The sequence below is a fragment of the Haematobia irritans genome, chromosome 1, assembly GCF_050003625.1.
Source record: "Haematobia irritans isolate KBUSLIRL chromosome 1, ASM5000362v1, whole genome shotgun sequence".
Taxonomy (NCBI): Eukaryota; Metazoa; Arthropoda; class Insecta; order Diptera; family Muscidae; genus Haematobia; species Haematobia irritans.
In genome coordinates this window covers 80028064-80055984 of record NC_134397.1, presented here as the reverse complement: position 1 = coordinate 80055984, position 27921 = coordinate 80028064, and the positions used below count along the sequence as shown (strand labels likewise).

General features: G+C 33.8%; 2 protein-coding genes across 2 annotated transcripts in view; one reads left to right on the top strand and one right to left on the bottom strand.

Annotated features, from left to right (window-relative positions):
* The window catches only part of LOC142221273 (fatty acyl-CoA reductase 1), a 90123-nt gene that overhangs the window by 17153 nt on the left and 45049 nt on the right, over positions 1-27921 (top strand). The gene's annotated exons all lie outside the window — the stretch shown is intronic.
* LOC142221274 (short-chain specific acyl-CoA dehydrogenase, mitochondrial-like) lies at positions 73-27434 on the bottom strand. The gene is made up of 3 exons (XM_075290932.1): positions 27305-27434; positions 1187-1411; positions 73-1137 (listed from the first exon to the last, which is right to left on the bottom strand). The coding sequence occupies exons 1-3, from the start codon at positions 27405-27407 to the stop codon at positions 167-169; spliced, it is 1299 nt and encodes a 432-aa protein (XP_075147047.1). The 5' UTR covers positions 27408-27434; the 3' UTR covers positions 73-166.

Here is a 27921-nt window from a genome sequence, read left to right as displayed (position 1 = left end):
CTAGCAACTCAACCTCAAAAATATAAAATATCTAAGTTGGCATCACTGATCCTAATGTAAATGACAAATGTATTAGAAGTGTGTAAACCCCATTAAATAGAAGGTATGTAGTTATATATTAACATAACAGTCTTGATATGTTATCTTATGCTATATACACTTTATCTTATGCTATATACTCTTTAAGAATTGCAGACGATATAACTATTCGTTGAATTTCCGATGTGCCTTCGTAAATTTCCGTAACTCGCGCATCTCTGTAGTAGCGCTCGGCTGGCATATCGCTTACATAGCCCATGCCACCTAAAATTTGAATACATTGATGACTGCACCAAGTCGCTGCTTCGGATGCTGCTAATTTGGCCATTGACGCTTCCTTTGTGTACGGATGATTATTGTCTTTCAACCATGCGGCACGCCATGCGAGCAATCGTGCTGATTCAATTCGTACGGCCATGTCAGCGATTTTTTGTTGTATAGCTTGTAATTTACATATAGGCTTCCCAAATGCCATTCGCTTTTGTGCATAATCGACCGCTAACTCCAATGAAGCTTGGGCAATTCCAATTGCTTGACCAGCTACGCCAATGCGACCACCATCAAGTGACTTCATTGCAATTTTGAAACCGTTCCCTGGCTTTCCCAATATGTTCTCTTTGGGAACACAACAGTCTTCAAAAATTATTTGGCATGTGGATGTGCCACGCATACCCATTTTGTCTTCTTTTTTCCCCCGTGAAATTCCACTAGAGTCCATGGGTACAATAAATGCCGTTATTCCGTTGTGTTTCAAAGATTTATCAGTGGTAGCAAATACAAGACCAATTTTAGCTTGATAGCCATTTGTTATCCAGCATTTGGTTCCATTCAAAACGTAGTGATCGCCCTTATCAATGGCTGTCGTTGAAGCAGCACCGGCATCGGATCCGTTAGCGGGTTCGGATAAAGCAAAACATGCCACTTTATCTCCAGTCGTATAAGGAACTATAAAATCTTGTTTTTGTTGTTCATTTCCAAATGCTAATAAAGCACCAAGATAGAGGTTATTTACAGCCATTACAAGGCCAGCAGAAGGCGAGCCACGACACATTTCCTCCATGGCGATCGCGTACGCCAAATAATCCAAGCCAGGTCCACCTAGATAGAAAAAAGAATGTATTTTGTATTAACATTAATATTATATTACCTAAATCCTCCGGCATCGCAATTGCCATTACGCCTAATTCTCCCATCTTTTTTATCTGTTCCTCTGGATACATTTTTTCTCGGTCAAATTTTGCGGCATTTGGTACTAATTCAGCATTTGCAAAATCCCGACATGTCTTTTGCAACATTTGGTGCGTCTCTGGCAAGGAAGATATGCATGCTATATGTCTACTGATCTGTTGGGACATCCACTGAAAATTGCATCCTTTATAGGGCAGGGTGATTCGTAACATAGAAATAGATCATATTATTAGTAACAAGTAAGGAAAGTCTAAAGTCGGGCGGGGCCGACTATATTATACCCTGCACCACTTTGTACATCTAAATTTTCGATACCATATCACATCCGTCAAATGTGTTGGGGGCTATATATAAAGGTCTGTCCCAAATACATACATTTAAATATCACTCGATCTGGAAGAATTTGACTTCTACAAAATCTATAGACTCAAAATTTAAGTCGGCTAATGCACTAGGGTGGAACACAATGTTAGTAAAAAAAAATATGGGAAACGTTTAAATCTGAAGCAATTTTAAGGAAACTTCGAAAAAGTTTATTTATGATTTATCGCTCGATATATATGTATTAGAAGTTTAGGAAAATTAGATTCATTTTTACAACTTTTCGACTAAGCAGTGGCGATTTTACAAGGAAAATGTTGGTATTTTGACCATTTTTGTCGAAATCAGAAAAACATATATATGGGAGCTATATCTAAATCTGAACCGATTTCAACCAAATTTGGCACGCATAGTTACAATGCTAATTCTACTCCCTGTGCAAAATTTCAACTAAATCGGAGTTAAAAATTGGCCTCTGTGGTCATATGAGTGTAAATTGGGCGAAAGCTTTATATGGAAGATATATCCAAATCTGAACCGATTTCAAGCAAATTTGGCACGCATAGTTACAACGCTAATTCTACTCCCTGTGCAAAATTTCAACTAAACCGGAGCAAAAAATTGACCTCTGTGGGCAAATGAGTGTAAATCGGGCGAAAGCTATATATGAGAGCTATATCTAAAACTGAACCGATTTGGCTGATATTTTGCAAGTTTTTCGAGACTCATAAAATATTCGGATGTACGGAATTTGAGGAAGATCGGTTGATATACACGCCAATTATCACCAGATCGGTGAAAAATATATATGGCAGCTATATCTAAATCTGAACCGATTTTTTCCAAAATCAATAGGGATCGTCTTTGAGCCGAAACAGGACCCTATACCAAATTTTAGGACAATCGGACTAAAACTGCGAGCTGTACTTTGCACACAAAAATACATCAACAGACAGACAGACAGACAGACAGACGGACAGACAGACAGACAGACGGACATCGCTAAATCGACTCAGAATTTAATTCTAAGCCGATCCGTATACTAAAAGGTTGGTCTATGATTACTCCTTCTTGGCGTTACATACAAATGCACAAACTTATTATACCCTGTACCACAGTAGTGGTGAAGGGTATAAATATGGGAAACGTTTAAATCTGAAGCAATTTTAAGGAAACTTCGAAAAAGTTTATTTATGATTTATCGCTCGATATATATGTATTGGAAGTATAGGAAAATTAGAGTCATTTTTACAACTTTTCGACTAAGCAGTGGCAATTTTACAAGTAAAATGTTGGTATTTTGACCATTTTTGTCGATATCAGAAAAACATATATATGGGAGCTATATCTAAATCTGAACCGATTTCAACCAAATTTGGCACGCATAGCAACAATGCTAATTATACTCCCTGTGCAATATTTCAACTAAATCGGAGTTAAAAATTGGCTTCTGTGGTCATATGAGTGTAAATCGGACGAAAGCTATATATGGGAGCTATATCTAAATCTGAACCGATTTCAACCAAATTTGGCACGCATAGCAACAATACTAATTCTACTCCCTGTGCAAAATTTTAACTAAATCGGAGTTAAAAATTGGCCTCTGTGGTCATATGAGTGTAAATCGGGCGAAAGCTATATATGGGAGCTATATCTAAATCTGAACCGATTTCAACCAAATTTGGCACGCATATCTACAATGCTAATTCTACTCCCTGTGCAAAATTTCAACTAAATCGGAGCAAAAAATTTGCCTCTGTGGTCATATGAGTGTAAATCGGGCGAAAGCTATATATGGGAGCTATATCTAAATCTGAACCGATTTCAACCAAATTTGACACGCATAGCTACAATTAGAGGTGTGCGCGTGACACGAAGTTTTCGTGACACGCGTGATTCACGCGTGAGTCACGTGATTCGTGAATGAAATTTTGACCAAATCACGTGAATGTGCGTGAATGGGACTGAACAAAAATGTGTCGTGCGTGATCGTGCGTGAACATCAAATTCTGTTCGTGAATGTGCGTGAGTAATTTTTTTCAAAATTCACGCTCACGACAAAATTCACGATCACGAAGAAATTCACGTTCACGAAGAAATTCACATTCACGAAAACTTCACACTCACGATGACATTCACGTTCACGAAAAAATTCACGTTCACGAAAAATTCACTCTCACGAGGAAATTCACGTTCACGAAAAATTCACTCTCACGAGAAAATTCACGTTCACGAAGAAACTCACATTCACGAAAAATTCACACTCACGATGAAATTCAGCCTCACGAGAAATCACGAACCTATTCACGCTCACGACAAATTTTATATCTACAAAAATGTCTTGCTCACGATAAAAAGTATGTATGAAATATCTGTATTGGACTTCATACTAGATTTTATTAAAAACAACATTTTCATTACTCATGTTTCGCAGCTAAAATTTATTTTTTAATAATTAGCTTTAAAAAGTAAGGTTTACTCAAGTATATTTTACTAAAATTTTTAACATGTACATAGTTTCATGGGGTTAAATTTTAAATCCTATGAACATAGTGTACTCAATGAACTATTTGAAATATATGACGCATATTAAGCAAAATGTCCAGTATCGATACTGCTTTCATTTTTATATCGAAAAATTCTGAATAATGTGTTGGGGTATAACTGACGTCGTCATTCCGGTTGTAACACATTGAAATACTGCTCTCATACAGAATAATATTCTGGGTCGTGGTGAAACTCGATCTAGCGATGCCGGTCCGCATGTTGAAACCTAATTTCCGAACGAAACAAGCTATCGATATAAAACTTGGTATAAGTAGTTGTTATTTATGTAGGTGGATGGTATTACAAATGGGCCCCCATATTTGGCTTCCGGAAGAGCAAATTTCCATATGGGTCCTTAGTTATATATAGCTCCCATTTAAACCGCACTAGTAATATGATTTGTTTTGAATGGTATGATTTAGGGAGAATGCAACAACACACACAATTTAACGTAATTTTGGGCCTGGTTTACTTGCTAGATATATCGAGGACAACCATTCGGACGAAAGATAGTTTTCTATGCATTCAAGACATTTTCTGCAGCAAAAAAAAAAGCCGTATCTATCGCTATTCTTTATAACGAAGACAATTGTTTCATGAAGTATTATAATTTCATGTATTATATGATCTTTGACTACATTTTTAAACATAAGCAGCATTTTATTTTTAGATATTGCCACAGATTAGATATCAGTCACAGAATTAATAAGAAACAAGAAGCCTTATTTGATTAAACAATAATTGATTTCTTCCGGCACTTTCAATGAATTACTCAATTGGTTGTGGTCGAAACTTAATTTTTTAATTGAGGCAATAATTATTTATTGTATTGTTTATTTATTTATAATTATTGGTTTCTTCGATGAAATAATTTATGGTAACTTTACAAGAGTTTACACTTTCTTATGTGCTTTCTGATTATATTATAGTTGGATTTTTTCTTTACACGAAAAAATATCAGTAAAATATTTCCAATTGAAAAGTTGATTGGAATTGAAAACGTAATCAATTAATTAATTAACTTATAAAATTAACTTGTTAATCAAAATAAATAATAAAGCCAACTAAGATAATGATTGAACATTTTTACATTTTTAAATTGAAAACATACTTCCAAATATAAAATTAACAATTTTCGGAAATAATTGGTTTCATTGGTTCATTAAATTTTGGCTTAGATCTGAAAAAATAATTCTATATAGTATAATTATAATATATGTAATTATAATATAATAAAAAATAAAATAAGTAAACAATAACACTATAAATCATTGATTGCCTCAATTAAAAATTAATTAAGTTTTTCAGACAAAATCAATTCAAATTTTAATTGAGTTTATATTTTGATTTGATTAAAATGTTAATTGTATCTGTTAATTTTTTAATTGAGTACGTTTTCAACTTCAGATTTTTAATTAGAAATATTTTGGCGAATTTGTGTGGGTAGCTCATTTGTATCACAAGCGAGAGTGAGTAAGTTTTTAAGTTCGTACTCATTCGTGAATTACATTTTTTCGTTTGTTTTGTGAGTATAATAGTCGTGAACGAGCGTGAGTTGATTTTACATCGTGAGCGTGCGTGAATAGTTTTTATGAATCGTGAATGTGCGTGAGTTGCATTTTACATCGTGAGCGTGCGTGAGTAGTTTTTATGAATCGTGAGTGTGCGTGAGTAAGTTTCGTATGTCGTGAACGTGCGTGAGTTGCATTTTACATCGTGAGCGTGAGTGAATAGTTTTTTATGAATCGTGGGTGTGTGGAAGTAGGTTTCATTGTTCGTGAACGTGCGTGAGTAGTTTTTTTCGAATCGTGAGTGTGCGTGAGTAAGTTTGTTGTTCGTGAGTTGATATTTCCCGTCGTGAGCGTGCGGTAGTCACTATTCTGCAATCGTGACTGTTTATCTTTGCAATAAAAACCTTCGTGCGTGAATGTTACGAATTCATTCGTGAGCGTGCGTGAGTGTGAGCAATTCAAAAACGGGCGTGCGTGATCGTGCGTGAATATTACGAATTCATTCGTGAGCGTGCGTGAGTGTGAGCAATTCAAAAACGGGCGTGCGTGATCGTGCGTGAATGTTACGAATTCATTCGTGAGCGTGCGTGAGCGTGAGCAATTCTAAAAACGGCGTGCGTGATCGTGCGTGAATGACATTTTGAATTTGTGAGCGTGCGTGATCGTGCGTGAAAAATCCCTCACGCGCACACCTCTAGCTACAATGCTAATTCTACTCCCTGTGCAAAATTTCAACCAAATTGGGGTAAAACTCTGGCTTCTGGGACCGTATTAGTCCATATCGGGCGAAAGATATATATGGGAGCTATATCTAAATCTGAACCGATTTCAATAAAATTTGGTACACTTGACTATAGTACTAATTGCTCTTCTTGTGCAAAATTTTAAGCAAATTAGGGTAAAACTCTGGCTTCTGGGGCCATATAAGTCCATATCGGGCGAAATATATATATGGGAGCTATATCTAAATCTGAACCGATTTCTTCCAAAATCAATAGGGATCTATTCTGAGCAAAAGCACATACTTGTGCCAAATTTGAAGTCGATTGGACTAAAACTGCGACCTAGACTTTGATTACAAAAATGTGTTCACGGACAGACGGACATCGCTAAATCGACTCAAGAGACCACCCTGAGCATTTTTGCCAAAGACACCATGTGTCTATCTCGTCTCCTTCTGGGTGTTGCAAACATATGCACTAACTTATAATACCCTGTTCCACAGTGTGGAGCAGGGTATAAAAATATGTTTATGGCAGTATAATGTAATATTAACTATAATTATAACGTGCTTTTAAGAAATCCAAATTGTCGGAATCGGAAAGTGATCTGAAAAAAGGAAATTTCGTTTTCAACACATTTTCATTTCATTTCACACAAAACAGAGATGCTTAAGCCGCCTGAAAATATGTTTTAACGGGGCTTCCAAAATGGGCTTAAGTTACGGAAATGGATATCATAACATGAAAGAAAATTTTGTTTGATTAAGTTCAACTTACACCCTCAAAAAAATCGCTTCTTTAACATATATTCCAAACATATTTTGCAGGAAGCACATATATTATTGGATACTGCCGAAACATTAATATGTTTGTTTTATGTGAACATATTATATGTTTGGAAGCATTTTGGGCTCAAAAATATTATATGCTTGGAAGAATTTTTCCCAAAGACGATTGTGCTCATTGCCTAACATACTCGTAATTTTCATTTCCACGAAATATTTTAGTTCTTGGCACCTTTTTCTGTAATACAAAAAATGTTGAAGAAATTATTCACTTTTATAATTTTTTTTAAATTTTACCTTTCGCCTGCACGGAGAATCGAACCGAGGACCATATAGTTTGTAAGCCAACACACTATCCACTGGACTACGTAGCTGTTATAGTCACCAGTAGATAATTATCGTTATAAGTTACATTTATATAGCATAGTTTGCAGCGCCCACGAACCCATGCAAACATAACATTATTTAACAGAAACATACATTTGTTGGCCACGTGGAGCAGTGGTTAGCATGTCTGCCTTGCATGCACAGGGTCGTGGGTTCAATCCCTGCTCCGACCGAACACTTATATTTATACTATATTAAATTTTTATAATGAAACTTCGTAATGTGGGTTATTAAAGATTTATAGTTAGTAACAGTACTTGATATAAACGAAATTGACTGATTTTTGGGTAAAATTATTTTTTATTGCAAAAATAACAATTTTGTAACAAAAAACTGTTTTTGTACAAAACTTTAAATTTGGAAGGAATTCAAAAACTAACGAAAGAAGAACGTGGAGTCTAGTATAAACATACATAAATAATTTTATAATATAAACATAAATTTATTTAGGAGTGAACAGTTTTTTATTAGCATTTAACACCATCGCTCTAAAATGACTTTTATTTAAAAATAATCTTTTTAAATTGTTTTAGCTGCAAAACTCGAACTTAAAGCCCGCTTTTATATTTGAAGGTGTCCGTCAACTCCTCGTGGACTACTTATTAATAAAGAGATACTACACTTTGTTTTTATACATTTTACTGTGTAATTTTTCACTATTTCCTCCTTATTTCATTTTACTGCCCCACTCTTCGTTATTTTTATGAAGATAAACAAAACACATGTCCACACATACATAAAATGCTGCTTTCAAGGCGAAAACATATGCTGTTTGTTTTTCAAATGTCTATTCTCTTGGTTCCGAATGTCTATTCTCTTTATTCAAATTAAATAATATTTAGACTTAAGCATATCAAATTTTTGGCCTTATCATAAAACAGTTTTCCGAAACAACATACAAGCGGTTTCACAGAAATTGTTCTCTTTTGATTCTTTCGCTGTGTTATGTTGATATCTTTCGTCAACTCTCCCGGTTTCCACCTCTATGAAACATTCATGCCCCAAACATAATATATTCTAACATATTAACATAGATGTCCCAAACATTTAGTGTTAGTTTAGGAACATTACATGTTTGCACTTAAATATATTGTGTTTTAAAATTGTGCCCGAAACACAGTTTGTTTATATCGGAACATATGAAAAACATATTTTTTTAACAGTGTGGCTTTAATAATTCTTAACAACTTTTCGAAATTAATGAAATCGTCTTTAATTTGTTGACTTGACTACAAAGCAAAAGCGATATTTTTCTACACTTTATTTTAAAGACGTTTTTTATTTGAAACGGAACATAACTTCTAGTTGAAGTTGAGTCTGAATTTAAAAATTTAAGTTGTTATTAATTTGGAGCACATGAAGAAAAGAGCTGAAAAAACGAAAATGTTTCCTTACTGCAATTCTCCGCTTCTTTGGCTCGGAATCAATACCAAAATCATTAGTGTAGATGCAAAAGCTTTGGAACGAGGCCTGCTTTTTTTTGCAGTGTGGTATCACGTTTTCGCACGAAAAAACATATAAAACACGTTGGCGTGGAATAATTGCGAAATTGTTGTTTTGAGTTTTATCGAACCTATATTTATGGAACTCTGGAAATTTTGCATGGAAAAATAGTCAGGCATATTATTATTTATTTGTTAGACCGGGGACTTATCAGCCAACCTGTTAAATGAAATACCTTGTATTTGGGACCCCATTTACCGCGATAAAGGAAGATATTCCTAAGATAGAAGATAGAACTTCAACACCTGTGGAATCACCAAACCTAACCAGAATCACTAACTCAAATAAGTTTTTTTGTACATACATATATACACTGAAAAAAAAAGCATGCCTCGTTCCAAATAGATATAGCTCCCATATATATGTAAACGCAAAAAAATAATTCTTTCCTCCCAAACGAAAGTTCGTTTCTCATTTGCTTTTCGTTGAAAGGAAGTGTATTTGGAAGAAAAGTATATACTTTTAGTGATAAACGTTTATTCTTTTCCAGGATGTAAAAACAATTTCATAAAGACTAACTCAAAACATTTTTTTCTGGCTAATTGCATTTTCCCTCACATCTTTCTCACTTCCACGAAGGTTTTTAGTTCTTATCACATTTTATAAATTTTTAAATTTTTTTCTACCTTTCGCCAGGACGGAGAATCGAACCGCGGACCATGCAATTTGTAAGCCAACACACTATTCACTGAGCTATGTAGCCGTTATTGTTATCAATATACAATGACCCATATAAGTAATATTTATATAGCATAGCTTGCGGCGCCCACGAGCCGATTAAACAAAGTTTATTTCACAGAAAAATACATTTAGTTGGGCACCATGGAGCAGTGGTTGCTACGTCTGACTTGCATGCCAAGGGTCGTGGGTTCGATCCCTGCTTCGACCAAAGTTTTTTTTTACATATATTCCAGATATGGTCGGAAGATTCCGAAAAAATGTTCAACATTACATTCTACTTGATGTAAAAGTGGAAGTGGTAGAATATAAAACAAGCGGTATGTTCAAGTTGTAAGAAAGAATAAGAATTTAATAGTAAAATAATTTTCAGTATATAAATCAATGCATACTATATACTATTTATTATATTTCAGTACAAGTACAAATATTACAGGTTCATTTCAACACCGCCCCTGAACATGTAATATCATTGCTTTTTGTTATTATATATATTGAGAATAAAACAGTGAATGAAATTACTGTAAGCCAAACTCCTTCGTAAACTTGATTAACTTGTCATAAATAACGCCTTTTGTAAGCATGTCAGCAACCATTTCATTAGTGGATATATATTGCAATTTTATAGTATCATCATTTAAATGTTCACGAATAAATTTGACTTTTATGTCAATGTGTTTGGTTCTGGACGAGTATGCATTATTATAAGCAACATGTATAGCACTCTTGTTATCGCAGTTCAAAATTAAGGTCTTTGGGGGATTGACTTCAAGCTCTTTTTCTAAGCGTTTTAACCAAATAGCTTCTTGAATTGCGGCCACATAAATGCGGCGGACATAAATTCGGCCTCGGTTGAGGACAAAGCGACAGTTTTTTGCCTTTTAGTTGCCCATGAAATTGCGCCAGCTTGGTGTATAAAAATGTACCCAGTAGTTGAACGTCTTTCATCAACTTCACTGGCCCAATCCGCATCGCAATAACCGGATAGTTCTTGTCCACTATTTTTGTACACAATTCCCTTGTCCATGGTTCCTTTTAGATAACGCATCACTCGTTTACACGCTTCCCAGTGACCCTTTCCTGGATTGTCACAATATCTACTTAAAACGTTAACAATGTAGCAAATATCAGGTCGAGTAACATTTGCAGCAAAAAGCAAACAAACAATTGCTTCCATGTATGGTACTGTTGACATTTGCTCTTCGTCCTCGCCTGTTTTGGGACAAAAATCTTTTGAAATTTTTTGATTACAATCAACTGGAGTCTTCGTTGGATTACAATCGAGCATTTGAAATCGGTTGAGAACATTCTGAATATATTGGGATTGATCAATCTTTATTGAATTTTTTGATCGAGTTATTCGAATTCCCAAAATTGAAGAAGCTTCACCCATATCTTTCATTTCAAAATTCTTCATTAGTGATAACTTAATGCGATTAATATTATTAAGTTCATTTGATAAGATTAACACATCATCTACGTAAATCGAAACATATGTAATTTCCCCATTCTGAGTTCTATAGTAAATACACTGGTCAGTATCACATCGGGTAAGACCCATTTTCAACAATACGCAGTTCAATGTGTCGTTCCAAACTCGACTAGATTGTTTCAGCCCATATATAGATTTCTTGAGTTTACAAACTCTGCCAGTTCCATCATCCATTCCTTCGGGTTGTTGCATATAAATTTCTTCTTTGAGATTTCCATTTAAGAATGCTGTAACCGCGTCCATTTGATGTATATGTAGATTATGTTTGGCTGCTAAAGAAATTAGATATCTTATGGACTCGTATCTAAGAAATAAGCTTCATTAAAATTTTGCGGATCATTTGACACGAACTCTAAAGCACTGAACGAAGTTTTAGGCCTGTTAGCTATTCTCTCAGAACGTCGTAGTTGCCTATTTTCATTAACAGATTCAGGAGTTGGTCTTGGTGGAATTTCCTCACCATGTCCTACTACATTTTCTACCATTATGCTGTCATAAAAATCTTCGTCACTACTTGCTAAATCGTTCTCGGTATTCGACGGTACATCCAGCATCGCACAGTCTAAATCCCGGTTCGTTGGCAATTCTCCATCAGTATTTCCCTCCGAATTGGCATTATACGAATTCAAATTATTACTCCATTCAGGAAAATAACAAATCTTTTTATTACGAGGGGTTGCTGCAACAAACTCATTCTCAAAAAATTCCACATCTCTACTTGTAATAATTTCTTTAGTGGCTGGGTAAAATAGACGGTAAGCTTTTGACTGTAAACTGTAACCAACTAATATGCACTGGATGGACTTCTTTGACAATTTAGTTCGTTTCTGCTTCGGTACATGAACCATAGCTTTGCAGCCGAATACTCTCAAATGCTTTAACGTAGGTGTTTTACTTGACCAAATTTCCTCAGGAGTTTTCTCATTTCCTCTGCATGGAACACGGTTTATTAGATAGGCAGCAGTTACGGCTGATTCTGCCCAAAATTTTTCACTTAGGCCACTATCGAATAACATGCAACGCATTCTGTCAACCACAGTCCGATTCATCCTTTCTGCTACTCCGTTCTGTTCTGGAGTATATGGACAGGTTTTCTGATGGTTTATCCCATGGTCTCTTAGGAATGAAGAAAGTCGGTTGTTGACGTATTCTGTTCCATTATCAGTACGCAATATCTGTATTTTTGAAGAACATTGATTTTCGACAAAAGTTGTAAATTCACAAAATTTTTCGAAAACCTCTGATTTACGCTTCATGGGATAGACGAACACTTTTCGTGAAAAGTCGTCAACAAATGTTAATAAATAACAATTTCCCGAAAAAGACTTTTCTTTAAAAGGACCCATTAAATCAGAATGTATTACTTGGAGAAGTTTTGTAGCTCTTTCACCAACATCTTTAAATGGCTTTCGAGTTTGCTTTCCTTCAAAGCAAATTTCGCATTGATCATTTAAATTTATTTCGCAATTTAAGCCAAAACAAGCTAATTTCACTTTCCGAAGATTGTCATTGCATATGTGACCTAGCCGACGATGTCATAAATTTGAATTTTCCTTTACAATGAGAGATTGTCCTTCAGGAAAAACAATGTCACATTTCAAACGGTACAACCCATTAGACAAACAAGCTTTTCCAATTAAATCTCCTTGTTTGTTAAAAATTTTGCATGTTTTCTTTTCGAATACAACCTTATTGCCATTCTGGGTTAATTGGCAAACCGAAAGTAAATTTGCACAAAGGTTTGGAACATATTCGACATTTTTAACCACTGCATTCCGTGTGCTTTTTTCAAGATTCAGAGACAATTGGACATCTCCCAAGGACGAAACTCCCATTTTGTCATTGTTAGCTACAATTATTTCTTTATTGTAAACTTGAGTCTTGTTATAAAGGACATCCCGATTATTAGTCATATGCGACGTCGCTCCCGAGTCTACGTACCACTCATTTGATTTTTCTGTACTCGACATAAGAGCAGCGTATAAAACTTCACCATTGTTTTTCGTGGGTTTCTTCGAATTATTGCAATTCTTTTTTGGGCAATTTTTACTAAAGTGACCAATTTCGTTGCACGAGTGACATCTAAATTTCCCGTTTTTGAACTTCTTTTTTGAAACCAAAGCACTATTTTTCTTACCATTATCGAATTTTGCATCTTGTAATAACAAATTCTTCACAGAATCGACTGTTAGTTTTGCTTTTGAATTTTCCACTGCCATTACCAATGATTGAAATTCTTCAGGCAGACCGGCCAACATTAATGACGCCGTTACCTCTTCGTCAATATTTAGGCCTGCATTATTTACCTTAATTGAAGTAAGAACCATCGCGTTGACATATACTTCCATCGACGAAAAATCAGAAAGTTTAAGTTGCACCAATTGCTTCAGTAACTCAACTTTCCTGGTCAATCCTGTGTCTTCATAAGCACGTACCAGCGAATCCCAAGCCTCTTTAGCTGTTGTTGCAGTTGCAATGTGACCGAAATTGCTGGGTTCTATCATGAGTGTTATCTCAGCCAAAGCAAGTTCATTCGCTTCATTGTCCCCGGCATCTTTGACTCCGTTTTGTACAACTTTCCAACATTTTTTTATTACCAAGCAGGACTTCGCATGTCTTCGCCACACATCGAAATTTTCTCGTCCACGCAATCTTTCAAATGGAAAATTAATGCTTGAAGCCATCTCGTTTTATTGAAACTATTTGATTTACGGTTCAATATATATCGCGAAACAATTCTACCAATCAGTACAAAAGGCCCATAACCTGATGTAAAAGTGGAAGTGGTAGAATATAAAACAAGCGGTATGTTCAAGTTGTAAGAAAGAAAAAGAATTTAATAGTAAAATAATTTTCAGTATATAAATCAATGCCTACTATATACTATTTATTATATTTCAGTACAAGTACAAATATTACAGGTTCATTTCAACACTACTACATTAAATTTTTACTATGAACTGTAAAATGTGTCTTATTAAAAACCTAAAGTCAGAAAAGAACAGTGTTTGATATAAACGAAATGGACTGTGTTGTTGGTTCAAAAATAACTTTTTTTATTAAAAAATTAACATTTTGTAACAAACGAATTTTTTTGGTGATAAAAGTGTATACTTTTCGAAGCAATTCAAAAAACTCTAACAAAAGAAAAACGTTTTCGGTACACGTTTTCCAAACGTTTTTTTTCTTTGCGTGTATATCTTTCGCCCGATTTGCACTTATATGGCCTCAAAAACCTGAGTTTTGCCCTGATTTGCTTCAAATTTTGCACAAAGAGTACGTTTACACTGTTAGAAAAATATGTTTTTCATATGTTCCGATATAAAAAAAATGTGTTTCGGGCACAATTTTTAAACACAATATATTTAAGTGCAAATATTTATTGTTTCTAAACTAACACTAAATGTTTGGGACACATATGTTAATATGTTATAATATATTATGTTTGGGGCATGAATGTTTCATAAAAATAATATGTGTGAATGTAAACATATATAAATTTACAAATTTCGAGTAGACATATATATGTTGTGATATTTTATTCAGAGAGCGACAGAGAGAGAGAGAGAGAGAGAATATAGAGAAAGAAATAGAGATGGAAACCGGGAGGGTTGACGAAAGATATCAACATAACACAGCGAGAGAGAATCAAAAGGGAGCAATTTCTGTGAAACCGCTTGTATGTTGTTTCGGAAAACTGGTTTATGATAAGGCCAAAAATTTAATATGCTTAAGTCTAAATATTATTTAATTTGAATATTAGAATGAGTATTCGGTGTAAAGAGAATAGATATTCGGAACCAAGAGAATAGACCAAGAGGAGTTGACGGACACCTTCAAGTAGAAAAGCGGACTTAAGTTCGAGTTTTGCAGCTAAAACAATTGAAAAAGTTCATTTTCTTTAAAATGAATTATTAAAGAAAGGTAAAAGGCAAAACATTTCCATTTTAGAGTGATAATGCCAACTTAATACCGACCTTAAAGGTAAAAATGAAATTAAGTACAAATGTGTATATTTAAAAAAAAATGGTCTGCATGTGACTATAACAGCTACGTATCCCAGTGGATAGTGTGTCGGCTTACAAACTGTATGGTCCTCGGTTCGATTCTCCGTGCAGGCGAAAGGTAAAATTTAAAAAATTTATAAAAGTGAATAATTTCTTCAACATTATTTGTATTGCAGAAAAAGGAGCCAAGAACTAAAATATTTCGTGGAAGTGAAAATTACGAGTATGTTAGGGAATGAGTACAATCGTCTTTGGGAAAATTCTTCCAAGCATATAATATTTTTGGGCTCAAAATGCTTCCAAACATATAATATGTTCACATAAAACAAACATATTAATGTTTCGGCAGTATCCAATAATATATATGATACCTGCAAAATATATTTGGAACATATGTTAGAGAAGCGATTTTTTGAGGGTGTAATAGTATCGTTAACTGTGCCAAATTTGGTTGAAATCGGTTCTGATTTAGACATAGCTCCGATATATATCTTTCGTCCGATTTGGACTTCTATGACCTCAAAAGACAGAGTTTTGCCTTGATTTGCTTCAAATATGGCACAAGGAGTACGTTTAATAGTATCGGTAAGTGTGCCAAATTTGGTTGAAATCGGTTTAAATTCAGATATAGCTCCCATATATATCTTTCGCCCGAATAAAGAATAAAATTATTATTGTAGCTATGCATGCCAAATTTGATTGAAATCGGTTCAGATTTAGATAAAGCTCCCATATATATGAATATTTCGACCGATATGCATTTAAGAGCCCAGAAGCCAGAGTTTTGCCATAATTTGCTTTAAATTTTGCACAGGGTGTAGAATTAATATTGTAGCTAAGCATGCCGAATTTTGTTGACATCGGTTCAGATTTAGATATAGCTCTCATATATGTCTTTCGTGCGATATGCACTTATATAGCCAGAGCCAGAGGCAGAAATTTTGGTGTACATAGTGGTGAAGAATATAATATCATCGGCCCCGCCAGACTTTAGACTTTACTTACTTGTTTTTATTTTCATTTTGGTTTGTTTACAATTATTCTTATTTCTTTGAGCTCTCTTATCTCGCTTCATACACATAATGGCATGTATATCATCAATATGCATACATAATTTAATGAACAAATTTATAACGACCATCATATCTCAAATACACCCTCAAAAAAAATCGTTTCTTTAACATATGTTCCAAACATATTTTGCAGGAAGCACATATATTATTGCATACTGCCGAAACATTAATATGTTTGTTTTATGTGAACATATTATATGTTTGGAAGCATTTTGAGCCAAAAATATTATATGCTTGGAAGACTTTTTCCCAAACACGATTGTGCTCATTCCCTAACATACTCGTAATTTTCACTTCCACGAAATTTTTTAGTTATTGGCACCTTTCTCTGTAATACAAATAATGTTGAAGAAATTATTCACTTTTATAAATTTTTTTAAATTTTACCTTTCGCCTGCACGGAGAATCGAACCGAGGACCATACAGTTTGTAAGCCAACACACTATCCACTGGGCTACGTAGCTGTTATAGTCACCAGTAGATAATTATCGTTTTAAGTTACATTTATATAGCATAGTTTGCAGCGCCCACGAGCCTATGCAAACATAACATTATTTAACAGAAACATACATTTGTTTGCCACGTGGAGCAGTGGTTAGCATGTCTGCCTTGCATGCAAAGGGTCGTGGGTTCAATCCCTGCTCCGACCGAACATTTTTTTTTGTTTTTTTTTTTTTTTTAATTTAACATTTATATTTATACTATATTATTTTTTTTTTTTAAATGAAACTTCGAAATGTGCGTTATTAAAGATTTATAGTCAGTAACAGTGCTTGATATAAACGAAATTGACTGATTTTTGGATAAAATATTACTTTTTTGCAAAAATAACAATGTTGTAATAAAAAACTGTTTTTGTACAAAACTTTAAAATTTGGAAGGAATTCAAAAACTAACAAAAGAAGAACGTGGAGTCGAGTATAAACATACATACATAATTTTATAATATAAACATAAATTTATTTAGGAGTGAACAGTTTTTTACTAGCATTTAACACCATCGCTCTAAAATTCCTTTTATTTTTCTTTAATCATTTTAAAGAAAATAAACTTTTTAAATTGTTTTAGCTGTAAAACTCGAACTTAATGCCCGCTTTTATATTTGATGGTGTCCGTCAACTCCTCGTGGACTACTTTTTAATAAAGAGGAACTAAAGTTTGTTTTTTTACATTTTACTGTGTAATTTTTCACTATTTCTTCCTTATTTCATTTTACTGTCCCAACTCTAAAAAGAGTATAGTGCCCTTTCGTTATTTTTATGAAGACCCCTGATTTCTTTTAAAGAACCAAGAAAAAAATTGTGCCCATAATGCCAAAATGATAAACAAAACACATGTCCACACGTACATAAAATGCTGCTCTCAAGGCGAAAACATAAGCTGTTTGTTTTTCAAATGTCTATTCTCTTGGTTCAGAATGTATATTCTCTTTATTCAAATTAAATAATATTTAGACTTAAACATATCAAATTTTTGGCCTTATCATAAAACAGTTTTCCGAAACAACATACAAGCGGTTTCACAGAAATTGTTCTTTTTTGACTCTTTTGCTGTGTTATATTGATATCTTTCGTCAACTCTCCCGGTTTCCATCTCTATTTCTCTCTATACTCTCTCCGTCGCTTTGAATAAAATATCACAACATATGTATGTTTAGTCGAAATTTGTAAATTTATATATGTTTGTATTCACACATATGATTTTTATGAAACATTCATGCCCCAAACATAATATTTTCTAACATATTAACATAGATGTCCCAAACATTTAGTGTTAGTTTAGGAACATTACATGTTCGCACTTAAATATATTGTGGTTTAAAATCGTGCCCGAAACACATTTTGTTTATATCGGAACATATGAAAAACATATTTTTCTAACAGTGTAGAGATATGTGTGTATGTAAAAAAAATATTTATAATCCAAAATCTTTAATTTCGATTAATCGACAGAGACCAGATATTTTGTTTTCCTAAAAAGAGTTTTATTACATTGGTAGATAAATCAACAATATCGCACTGAAAAACAATATTGTCGTAAGGCCATAGATTTCTTGTCGTTAAAATACGAAAGTGAATTTTGCTTAGCATAGAAGACGCGTTTCTCTGGCATAAAGTTTTATTTCTTGTCCAGACGTTGATAAATTTTTCATTGAAGTCGTTTTTTACTTCAAACATAGCATATCGCACTGAAAAAAATATTGTCGTGATGCCTTATATTTCTTGTCGTTAAAATACGGATGCGAATTTGCCTAGCATAGAAGACGAGATTCTCTGACATAAAGTTTTTTTTTTTCTTTACATGAACTCAAATTTTCAAATTGTGTCTTAAAGTTATCCTTATTTTAATTCTTCTTCTTTGGCTCGGAATCTATACTAACATCATTAGTGCTAAGACAAAATCACTGGAAACTGGAAAGCTTTTTCAATGCGTTTGGTATTAGATTCTAATAACATTTTAAATCTACGCTATTTTTGATAACGATAAAGGGTGATACGGTCAAAATTTGGTCAAGGGAAAACGCGTGTAAATCGGTGAAATCGTTTATTTAAAAAATCAAATTAAATTTCTTTTTCAAGTTCAATTAGTATAAAATTCAGGAAAAATATTCAGTTAGGCTTTCGCGTTTCCAAATCCGAATTGCCGGGCCTCACGCTTGATACCTGCCATCAGATTTTGTACAGCCACCTTGCTGCTCGTCCTTAGCAGTTTTTTTGGTCTTCTTTAGGTTCCGCTTGACAATAGCCCAGTATTTCTCAATTGGGCGGAGCTCTGGCGTGTTGGGAGGGTTCTTGTCCTTGGGAACCACCTGTACGTTGTTGGCGGCGTACCACTCCATGGCCTTTTTACCGTAATGGCAAGATGCCAAATCCGGCCAAAACAGTACGGAACAACCGTGTTTCTTCAGGAAAGACAGCAGACGTTTATTCAAACACTCTTTCACGTAAATTTCTTGGTTGACAGTCCCGGAAGCTATGAAAATGCTGCTTTTCAAGCCACAGGTACAGATGGCTTGCCAAACCAGATATTTCCTTGCGAACTTTGACAGTTTTATGTGCTTGAAAATATCTGATACCTTTCCCCTTCCTTTTGCCGTATAAAACTCCTGTCCCGGAAGCTGCTTGTAGTCGGCTCTGACATAGGTTTCGTCGTCCATTACCACGCAGTCAAACTTCGTCAGCATCGTCGTGTACAGCCTCCGGGATCACGCTTTGGCCGTCGAATTTTGTTTATCATCGCGATTTGGAGTCACTACCTTCTTGTAAGTCGATAGTCCGGCTCGTTTTTTGGCTCGATGCACGGTTGTAGACGATACATCCAGCTTATTTGCGGCATCTCGGAGAGAGAGGTTAGGGTTTCGCTTGAAACTACCGGCAACTCTCTTTGTCGTCTGAGCGGCTTCCGGTTTTCGATTTCCCCCCGATCCAGACTTCCTGGCTGTCGACAAACGTTCCCCAAACACTTTAATTACATTTGTAACGGTTGATTTGGCAACTTTTAGCGATTTTGCCAGCTTTGCGTGCGAGTAGCTCTGATTTTCGCGATGCGCGAGCAAAATTTTGATACGCTGCTCTTCTTGCTTGGACGGCATTTTGACAACTGAAGAGTGAATTCCAAAATCAAAATAGGAGCAACATTCTACACTCACACACCTTCAAAATGAGGGTTTCAGGTTTTTTAAATGCAAAATTGAAAGGAATACGTCAAGTTTATATTGACCAAATTTTGACCGTATCACCCTTTACAAATTCGCTTTCATGGGTGCAAATAAATATGCAAAGTGTAAATAAATATGATGTGAAATCGAACAAGAAATCTCACTTTATACGTACACTTAAAAATTTTTGTTATTTATAACAACAGAAATGTTTGCTAAAATAGCAGTTTTTGTTTGCTGAAAAAGAGAAAGCGGTAGCATAGTGATTTCAGCAAACATCCGTTAGTTAAAACAGCATACTCCTCGTACTGGCGAAAAGCAAGCAAATACTGCTGAATTTGCAAACGTGTTTTTTTACAAACATCGCTGCTGAAATAGCAAATTGCGTTAGTTGAAACAGCTATAACAACTACACATGTCCTACCAACAATCTTTGTCATTTTTATCGATATTTTGAAATAAAATCGTTTAATACACATTTATTAGATATGTGAAATAAATTGAATTCCATCAAAGCCAATTAAGGATGTATTTTCAGTTGAGTTGTTTTTTATTCTTTGGAAGTAAGGTGGGTACTAAGTTCGTGTTTAGATTAGCGGCTTTTGATGAAAATTTTATTAGAACTTGATGGAGAACAGCCCAAAGCAGCTTTTCACAAAGTTTATAATTCTAAATTGGATTATTAAAGAAAAGTAATCGTCAAAAATGATGATTTTAGCGGGTAAACTCGAACTTAATACCCACCTTTAAGGCAATCTGCAATAAAATTAAATAAATTTAAACTAATTAGTAAACATATATGGGAATTGTATTGAACGATGTCACACCCACAAAAAAATCGATTCTGTAACATATACCCCAAACACATTTTGCTTCAACCAAATATATTTTCAGGATTGGTCCAAACAAAATATTGTTTGTATTGTTGAACCATATTATGTTTCACCTTAGGGCATACAATGGTAGGAAAAAATTTTAAAAAAATTTTCATTGTGTGGATATATTTTTAAGGCGCCAATTGGTTACTTCCATTATTTTACTTGCAGCTTACTCTCTAGGCCTCTCTTTCTAAACACATATATGTTTTTAAATAACGTATAAATTAATATACGTTTGCATTTAAGCACATTACATTTACAAACATTTTATGTCCCAAACCGACTTGTTTAGATAAAGTTCAGCGTATGGCGAGCTTATGTATCTCAGGCGCATTTAGTAAGACAGGAACAGACTCCCTTAATGTCATGCTACATCTATTACCTTTAGACATTTTGGCCAAACAGTCAGCTGCAACAACGGCTGTGCGGTTGCGCGAGCTATCGCTGTGGTCGGAAAAAATGTGCGGTCATAGTTCGGTCCTCAAAGTAATGCCAGATGTGCCTAACGTAGTGGATTACACCCTGGCAAAACCACTTTTCGACAAAAAGTTTGAAACTCTAATTCCCAACAGTGAGGCGTGGTGTACACAGACCCCGGGGTATAAAAGATATATAGATTTCTATACTGATGGCTCTAAATTGAATGGACAAGTGGGGTTCGGAGTATATTCTAAAGATCTGGAAATTCGAATAGCGAAAAGATTACCTAATCACTGTAGTGTTTTTCAGGCTGAAATATTGGCAATAAGAGAGGTGGTGAATTGGCTGAGAAGTAATGTTCCAACAAATATTGGCATTAATATATACTCAGACAGTCAACCTGCAATAAAATCCTTGGACTCTGTGTTCCTTAACTCAAAAACCGCCATAGACTGCCGCAAATCTCTCAACGAGATGGCTGAGCAGTACAATATTCACCTAATATGGATGCCTGGTCATAGGAACATACCGGGGAACTGTGAAGCAGATGTGTTAGCAAGGCTAGGAACTACCTTACATATTCCAGGGGAACTAGAATCTGTTGGTATGCCTCTGGCCACCTGCAAGCTCTTACTGCGTGAGAAGGCTGTTATGATGGCCAATATTCGATGGGAAAATTGCAAGGGTTGTAACGACACCAAGCAAATATGGCCCCATTTAAACTTAAACCGCACACTAGATATGCTAGTGTTCTCAAGGCGTCAGATAGCACTCCTGATATCTGCTATAACGGGTCGCTGCCTGATAGGCGAATTTGCAAAAACTATAGGTGCGAAGTATAATGACTATTGTATAAGCTGTCATGACGTGGAGGAAGAGGAATCAATTAAACACCTCTTGTGTGAGTGTCCTGCTTTTTGTGTAAGGCGTAAGCGAATTTTAGGAGCATATAGCTTTAGATTACTGGCTGACCTGGAAAACGTTAACTTAAGCAGTTTGTTGATGTTTTTGGAGCAATCTGGTTGGTTCCACAAAAGTAAATAATAGAGAAGGTTCAGTGGTTAAGACTAGAAGTGCCCATATGTAATAGGTACTTTTAGTTAAATGTGGTATCACAATGGACTGAATAGTCTAAGTGAGCCTGAAATTTAATGGGGCTGCCACTTTAACCTAACCTAACCATGTCCCAAACATAATATGTTCTAACATATTAATATATATGTTCCAAACATGTTTATAATTTATTTGAATTTTATACTACAAATATTTATTTATAAACATTTATTTTTAATGTTGGACTCTTAGCCTCAATGTGTTGTGTTGATGTGATTCGTTACCTCTCTCATTCGGCATCTTTAGTTTTTCTTTATACCCTCTCGGTCTCTCTTTCTAAACACATAGGCTGAGTGCAGGCTGGTAATGTGGTATATTACACCCTCAAAAAAAGATCGCTTATTTAACATATGTTCCAAACATATTTTGCAGGAAGCACATATATTATTGGATACTGCCGAAACATAAATATGTTTGTTTTATGTGAACATATTATATGTTTGGAAGCATTTTGAGTCCAAAAATATTATATGCTTGGAAGAATTTTTCCCAAAGACGATTCTGCTGATTGCCTAACCTACTCGTAATTTTCACATCCACGAAATATTTTAGTTCTTGCCACTTTTTTCTGTAATACAAATAATGTTGAAGAAATTATTCACTTTTATACATTTTTTAAATTTTACCTTTCGCCTGCACGGAGAATCGAACCGAGCACCATACAGTTTGTAAGCCAACACTGGATTACGTAGCTGTTATAGTCACCAGGAGATAATTATCGTTATAAATTACATTTATATAGCATAGTTTGCAGCGCCCACGAGCCCATGCAAACATAACATTATTTAACAGAAACATACATTTGTTTGCCACGTAGAGCAGTGGTTAGCATGTCTGCCTTGCATGCAAAGGGTCGTGGGTTCAATCCCTGCTCCGACCGAACACTTTTTTATTTTTAATTTACACATTTATATTTATACTATATTAAATTTTTATAATGAAACTTCGAAATGTGGGTTATTAAAGATTTATAGTCAGTAACAGTGCTTGATATAAACGAAATTGACTGATTTTTGGATAAAATATTATTTTTTTATTGCAAAAATAACAATTTTGTAACAAAAAACTGTTTTTGGTACAAAACTTTAAAATTTGGAAGGAATTCAAAAACTCTAACAAAAGAAGAACGTGGAGTGGAGTATAAACATAAACTTTTTAAATTGTTTTAGCTGCAAAACTCGAACTTAATGCCCGCTTTTATATTTGAAGGTGTCCGTCAACTCCTCGTGGACTACTTATTAATAAAGAGGAACTAAACTTTGTTTTTATACATTTTACTGTGTAATTTTTCACTATTTCCTCCTTATTTCATTTTACTGTCCCAACTCTAAAAAGAGTATAGTGCCCATTCGTTATTTTTATGAAGACCCCTGATTTCTTTTAACGAACCAAGAAAAAAATTGTGCCCATAATGCCAAAATGATAAACAAAACACATGTCCACACTTACATAAAATGCTGCTCTCAAGGCGAAAACATATGCTGTTTGTTTTTCAAATGTCTATTCTCTTGGTTCCGAATTCAAATTAAATAATTCAAATTAAATAATATTTAGACTTAACATGTCAAATGTTTGGCCTTATCATAAAACAGTTTTCCGAAACAACATACAAGCGGTTTCACAGAAATTGTTCTCGTTTGATTCTTTCGCTGTTATGTTGATATCTTTCCCGGTTTCCATCTTTATTTCTTTCTCTACACTCTCTCTGTCGCTTTGAATAAAATATCACAACATACACCCAGAAAAAAAGTGTCTTCGAAAATAAAGGAAATAATGTTCATCAATTTAGTTTAGCCATTTTATTTCCATTCAGTTAAATTTTTGTGTGAATTAATAAAATTTACTTGTTTCAGTAAAAAAAATCCTAAACTGAAAGCAGTTAGGAATAGTTCATTAACTAGAATAAGGCATAGCATTTTACTAATACTGTTTTCTTCGCTGGGTATAAGAATTTACTACTGAAAAAGAAAATTTTATTCACTGATAACAAAGCATTCGTAAAAATAAACAAAAACCGAACTAAAACCAAGTTTCCTCAAATTTAGTAAGATTTCTTATAAAATGATATTCTGACTTCCTTTATTATAGAAAGCTTATCATACATACGAATAACACTTGGCATAGAAAAATATTTTAGTTCATTCGTACTAAGAAGTATTCAATCCTTTCAAAACTTAAGGAAACACACTTGTTAGAATATAGGAAAATTTCCTACATTTCTTTTTTCTACCTGTAATCGATACCTGTCATCGATGTAATCGATGTGTTTGCGCGTGGGTTGTTTTTTTAGTTGGAATCGCGTTGTTATGGTATACGGAGAGAGTGTTAAAAAATAATATAATAAAAAACAAATAAAATATATAAAATATTTGTTATTTTAAATTAGTGAGAAAAATGTTCGTTTTTTGAAAATTGGTTTATAAAAAAGAAAACACCAGCAGAATAACAACCCCTTTATTCGACATCATTTTGGAATTTTCAATTAACAGGTAATATTCAGTGACTAACCTTTTGTGAAAAAATTGGTTTAGGATTTTGTTTTTGTTTATATTTGTAGGTATTGAAATTGTAAAAGGTGGGCAAAATTGCTAGGCAACAATTTTTTCAAAGCGAAAGGTACTAGAAGAAGGAAAAAATGTGTTTTAATATTTCAAGGCCAGTCGATGCTGTTGATTCTAAATAAATATATTTAATATATTAATAAAACATGCCTTTTATTGAAGAAAAAATTGCTTATATAAATACATAAAATTGTATTTAAAAACGAAGGTAAGCAGTTCTAAATTTGAAGTAAAAAGTTTACCACAAATATGTAAGATTTGTCCAAATGAATGAAAAAAGTTCAATAAAATCATTCCATATATGAATTCAATTCAGTTAATTTTTTTCATTCTGTATTATAGTTGTACATAAATATAGGAAAATGTTAACTAATATATGGAATGCATTCTACCTAATTTCTACGAAAATCATATCGTTCAAACAAATAAAAATGTCTTTGGCGCTATACGAAGTTCAACTTTCTTCACAATGAGTTCATTTTAACTTAAAGAAGGGGTCACTTTTTTCTGGGTGTATGTATGTTTAGTCGAAATTTGTAAATTTATATATGTTTGCATTCACACATATGATTTTTATGAAACATTCATGCCCCAAACATAATATATTCTAACAATTAACATAGATGTCCCAAATATTTAGTGTTAGTTTAGAAACATTACATGTTTGCAATTAAATATATTGTGTTTTAAAATTGTGCCCGAAACACATTTTGTATATATCGGAACAAATGAAAATTATATTTTTTTAACGGTGCACATGTAAAAGAGAATTGTGTCTTAAAAGTATCCTTACTTGAATTATCCGCTTCATTGGCTCGGAATCAATACCAAAATTGTTAAAGTAGAGACACAATCTTCGGAACCGGACAAGCTTTTTTTCAGTGTATAGTGCCCTTTCGTTAGTTTTTATGAAGATCCCTTTAATTACCTTTGATTGAATATTTTGACTTACTCGTCCTACGTTCCGATTTGTTTTGACGAAACAAAAAAAATTGTGCCCGTAATGCGAAAATGATAAACATAAACAAAACTCATGCTCTTTTTTCAAATGTCTTTTCTCTTGGTTCCGAATGAATTTTCTCTCCTAATACTCATTTTAATATTTTTACTTAAGCATATACAATTTTTGGCGAAATTGTAAATTTATACTTGTTTATATTCACACATATTGTAAATTTACACAAATTTGTAAATTTATACTTGTTTATATTCACACATAGTATTTTTCCAATCTTTAATGAAATTTTCTTTGTGTATATATATTTTAAGGCGCCAGTTGGTTACTTTCATTATTTTACTTCCAGCATACGCTTTATGTCTCCCTTTCTAAACACATATATGTTTATAGTCTATTCCTAAATTAATATATGTTTGCATCCAAGCATATTATATTTACAAACATTTTATGTCCCAAACATAATATGTTCTGACATATTAACATATATGTCCCAAACATGTTATGCTAGTTTATGAACATTATATGCTTGCACTTAAAAATATTGTGTTTAAAAATTTGAGTTCCAAACATATAATTTTTAACCAAAACATATGAAAAACAGTCTTTTTCGTCCGTGTAGTCACAATCAGAAATATTACTTTTAATTAATTAAAAATTTAATTTAATTAATCTCCGTTTAAACAACTGGAACCTAGATGACTTAATTATATGGTTCAAGGGCATTATGCATGTTTTTTTTTAAATATAACTTTTAACCTTTTTTCAGCTGTTTTATGGGTGACGATTTTTTGACGAATTTTTTGGGACAAATTGAATTTTGACGAAAAATATTTTAAAAATTGACGATTTTCAGCCCAAAACAGTTGGCACCACAGTATGTATTTATAAATAGAATTGCAGGACTATGTGTTGCTTATGTGTATGGCGATATTAGTAGGTTTATGAATGACATGCTTCCAGAAATCAGATACATACTTTCATGGTCACAATCCGAAAATAACATTTTCCTCTTGACACATGTTTGAGGTAATCATATTCCTTCTCGGGGTGTGTTTGCTTACAAAACGAATTAGCTTAAAAAAACGTTCACCACAAAAATTCCTTGGTTTGTCTAAAATTTCGTTTTGTTGTTCTCCCTGTAAGTGTACATCATGACGATATCGGGTCACACACACTCAACACCACAAAAAAAAAAAGCCGGCACGAAGATCTTATAAATATTTTTTCTCGTTTGTTTTGTTCTCAGTATCTTGGAGATAACATGAATGTGTATTTCACTCTTATTCTGCCTTTTGGTTGATTTTTATTGTAAGAACCAAATCGTACTTTGAACGTATAAAAGTTTTTTTGAGTCAACGTAATAAATTCTGTATTTTACTTTTCTGGTATTCTATTAATGTTTTTGCCTTTTGAAATTAATTCACCACTCAAAATAATTTATATATAATGAAATGTATATTTACCCAATTTTTTAGAAGACCGCAAGAGTTTCAACATGTTCCCTCCTACGTTGTTAATTCGGCAAAGGCACAAGTATGTATGGAAAAGAGTATTGGGTAAAAACATGGTCAACGACTCCCCATTTAAAATACATAGAGTTGCCACATTGGTAGGGCTATGAATAAATTAAGTATTCATGGGCAATTCTTTTACTAGTTCACTGGTAAAAAAAACGTGAGTTTCATATATTCCGCAGTAAAAATATTTATTTTATTGTAAAGGGCGATTGTTTTAGCTGTTATCTTTTTGACAACACTGGTCTAAATAGCTGGAGCAAGCTACGTGGTTTGTTTCACCGTCAAACGTCTTCAGTTTTATGTATAACAATGAATTGTCTTAAAAACAAACAACGCTTGCAAATTACTGAATTTTATTATCAAAACACGTTCTCTGTTAAGAAAGTTCATTACTTGATTCAATCATTGTGTAGCAAACCGTTATTCCTGGAAAATATACACTGATAAACCTGTATAAATCATCCGCAAAGCTTTCGATGAGTGTGGCAATATTGCACCTCTATTGTTTTTGGGAACCGAAATAACTTTTGCTATTTTCCATTCAGAACATTATTAGAACCGTG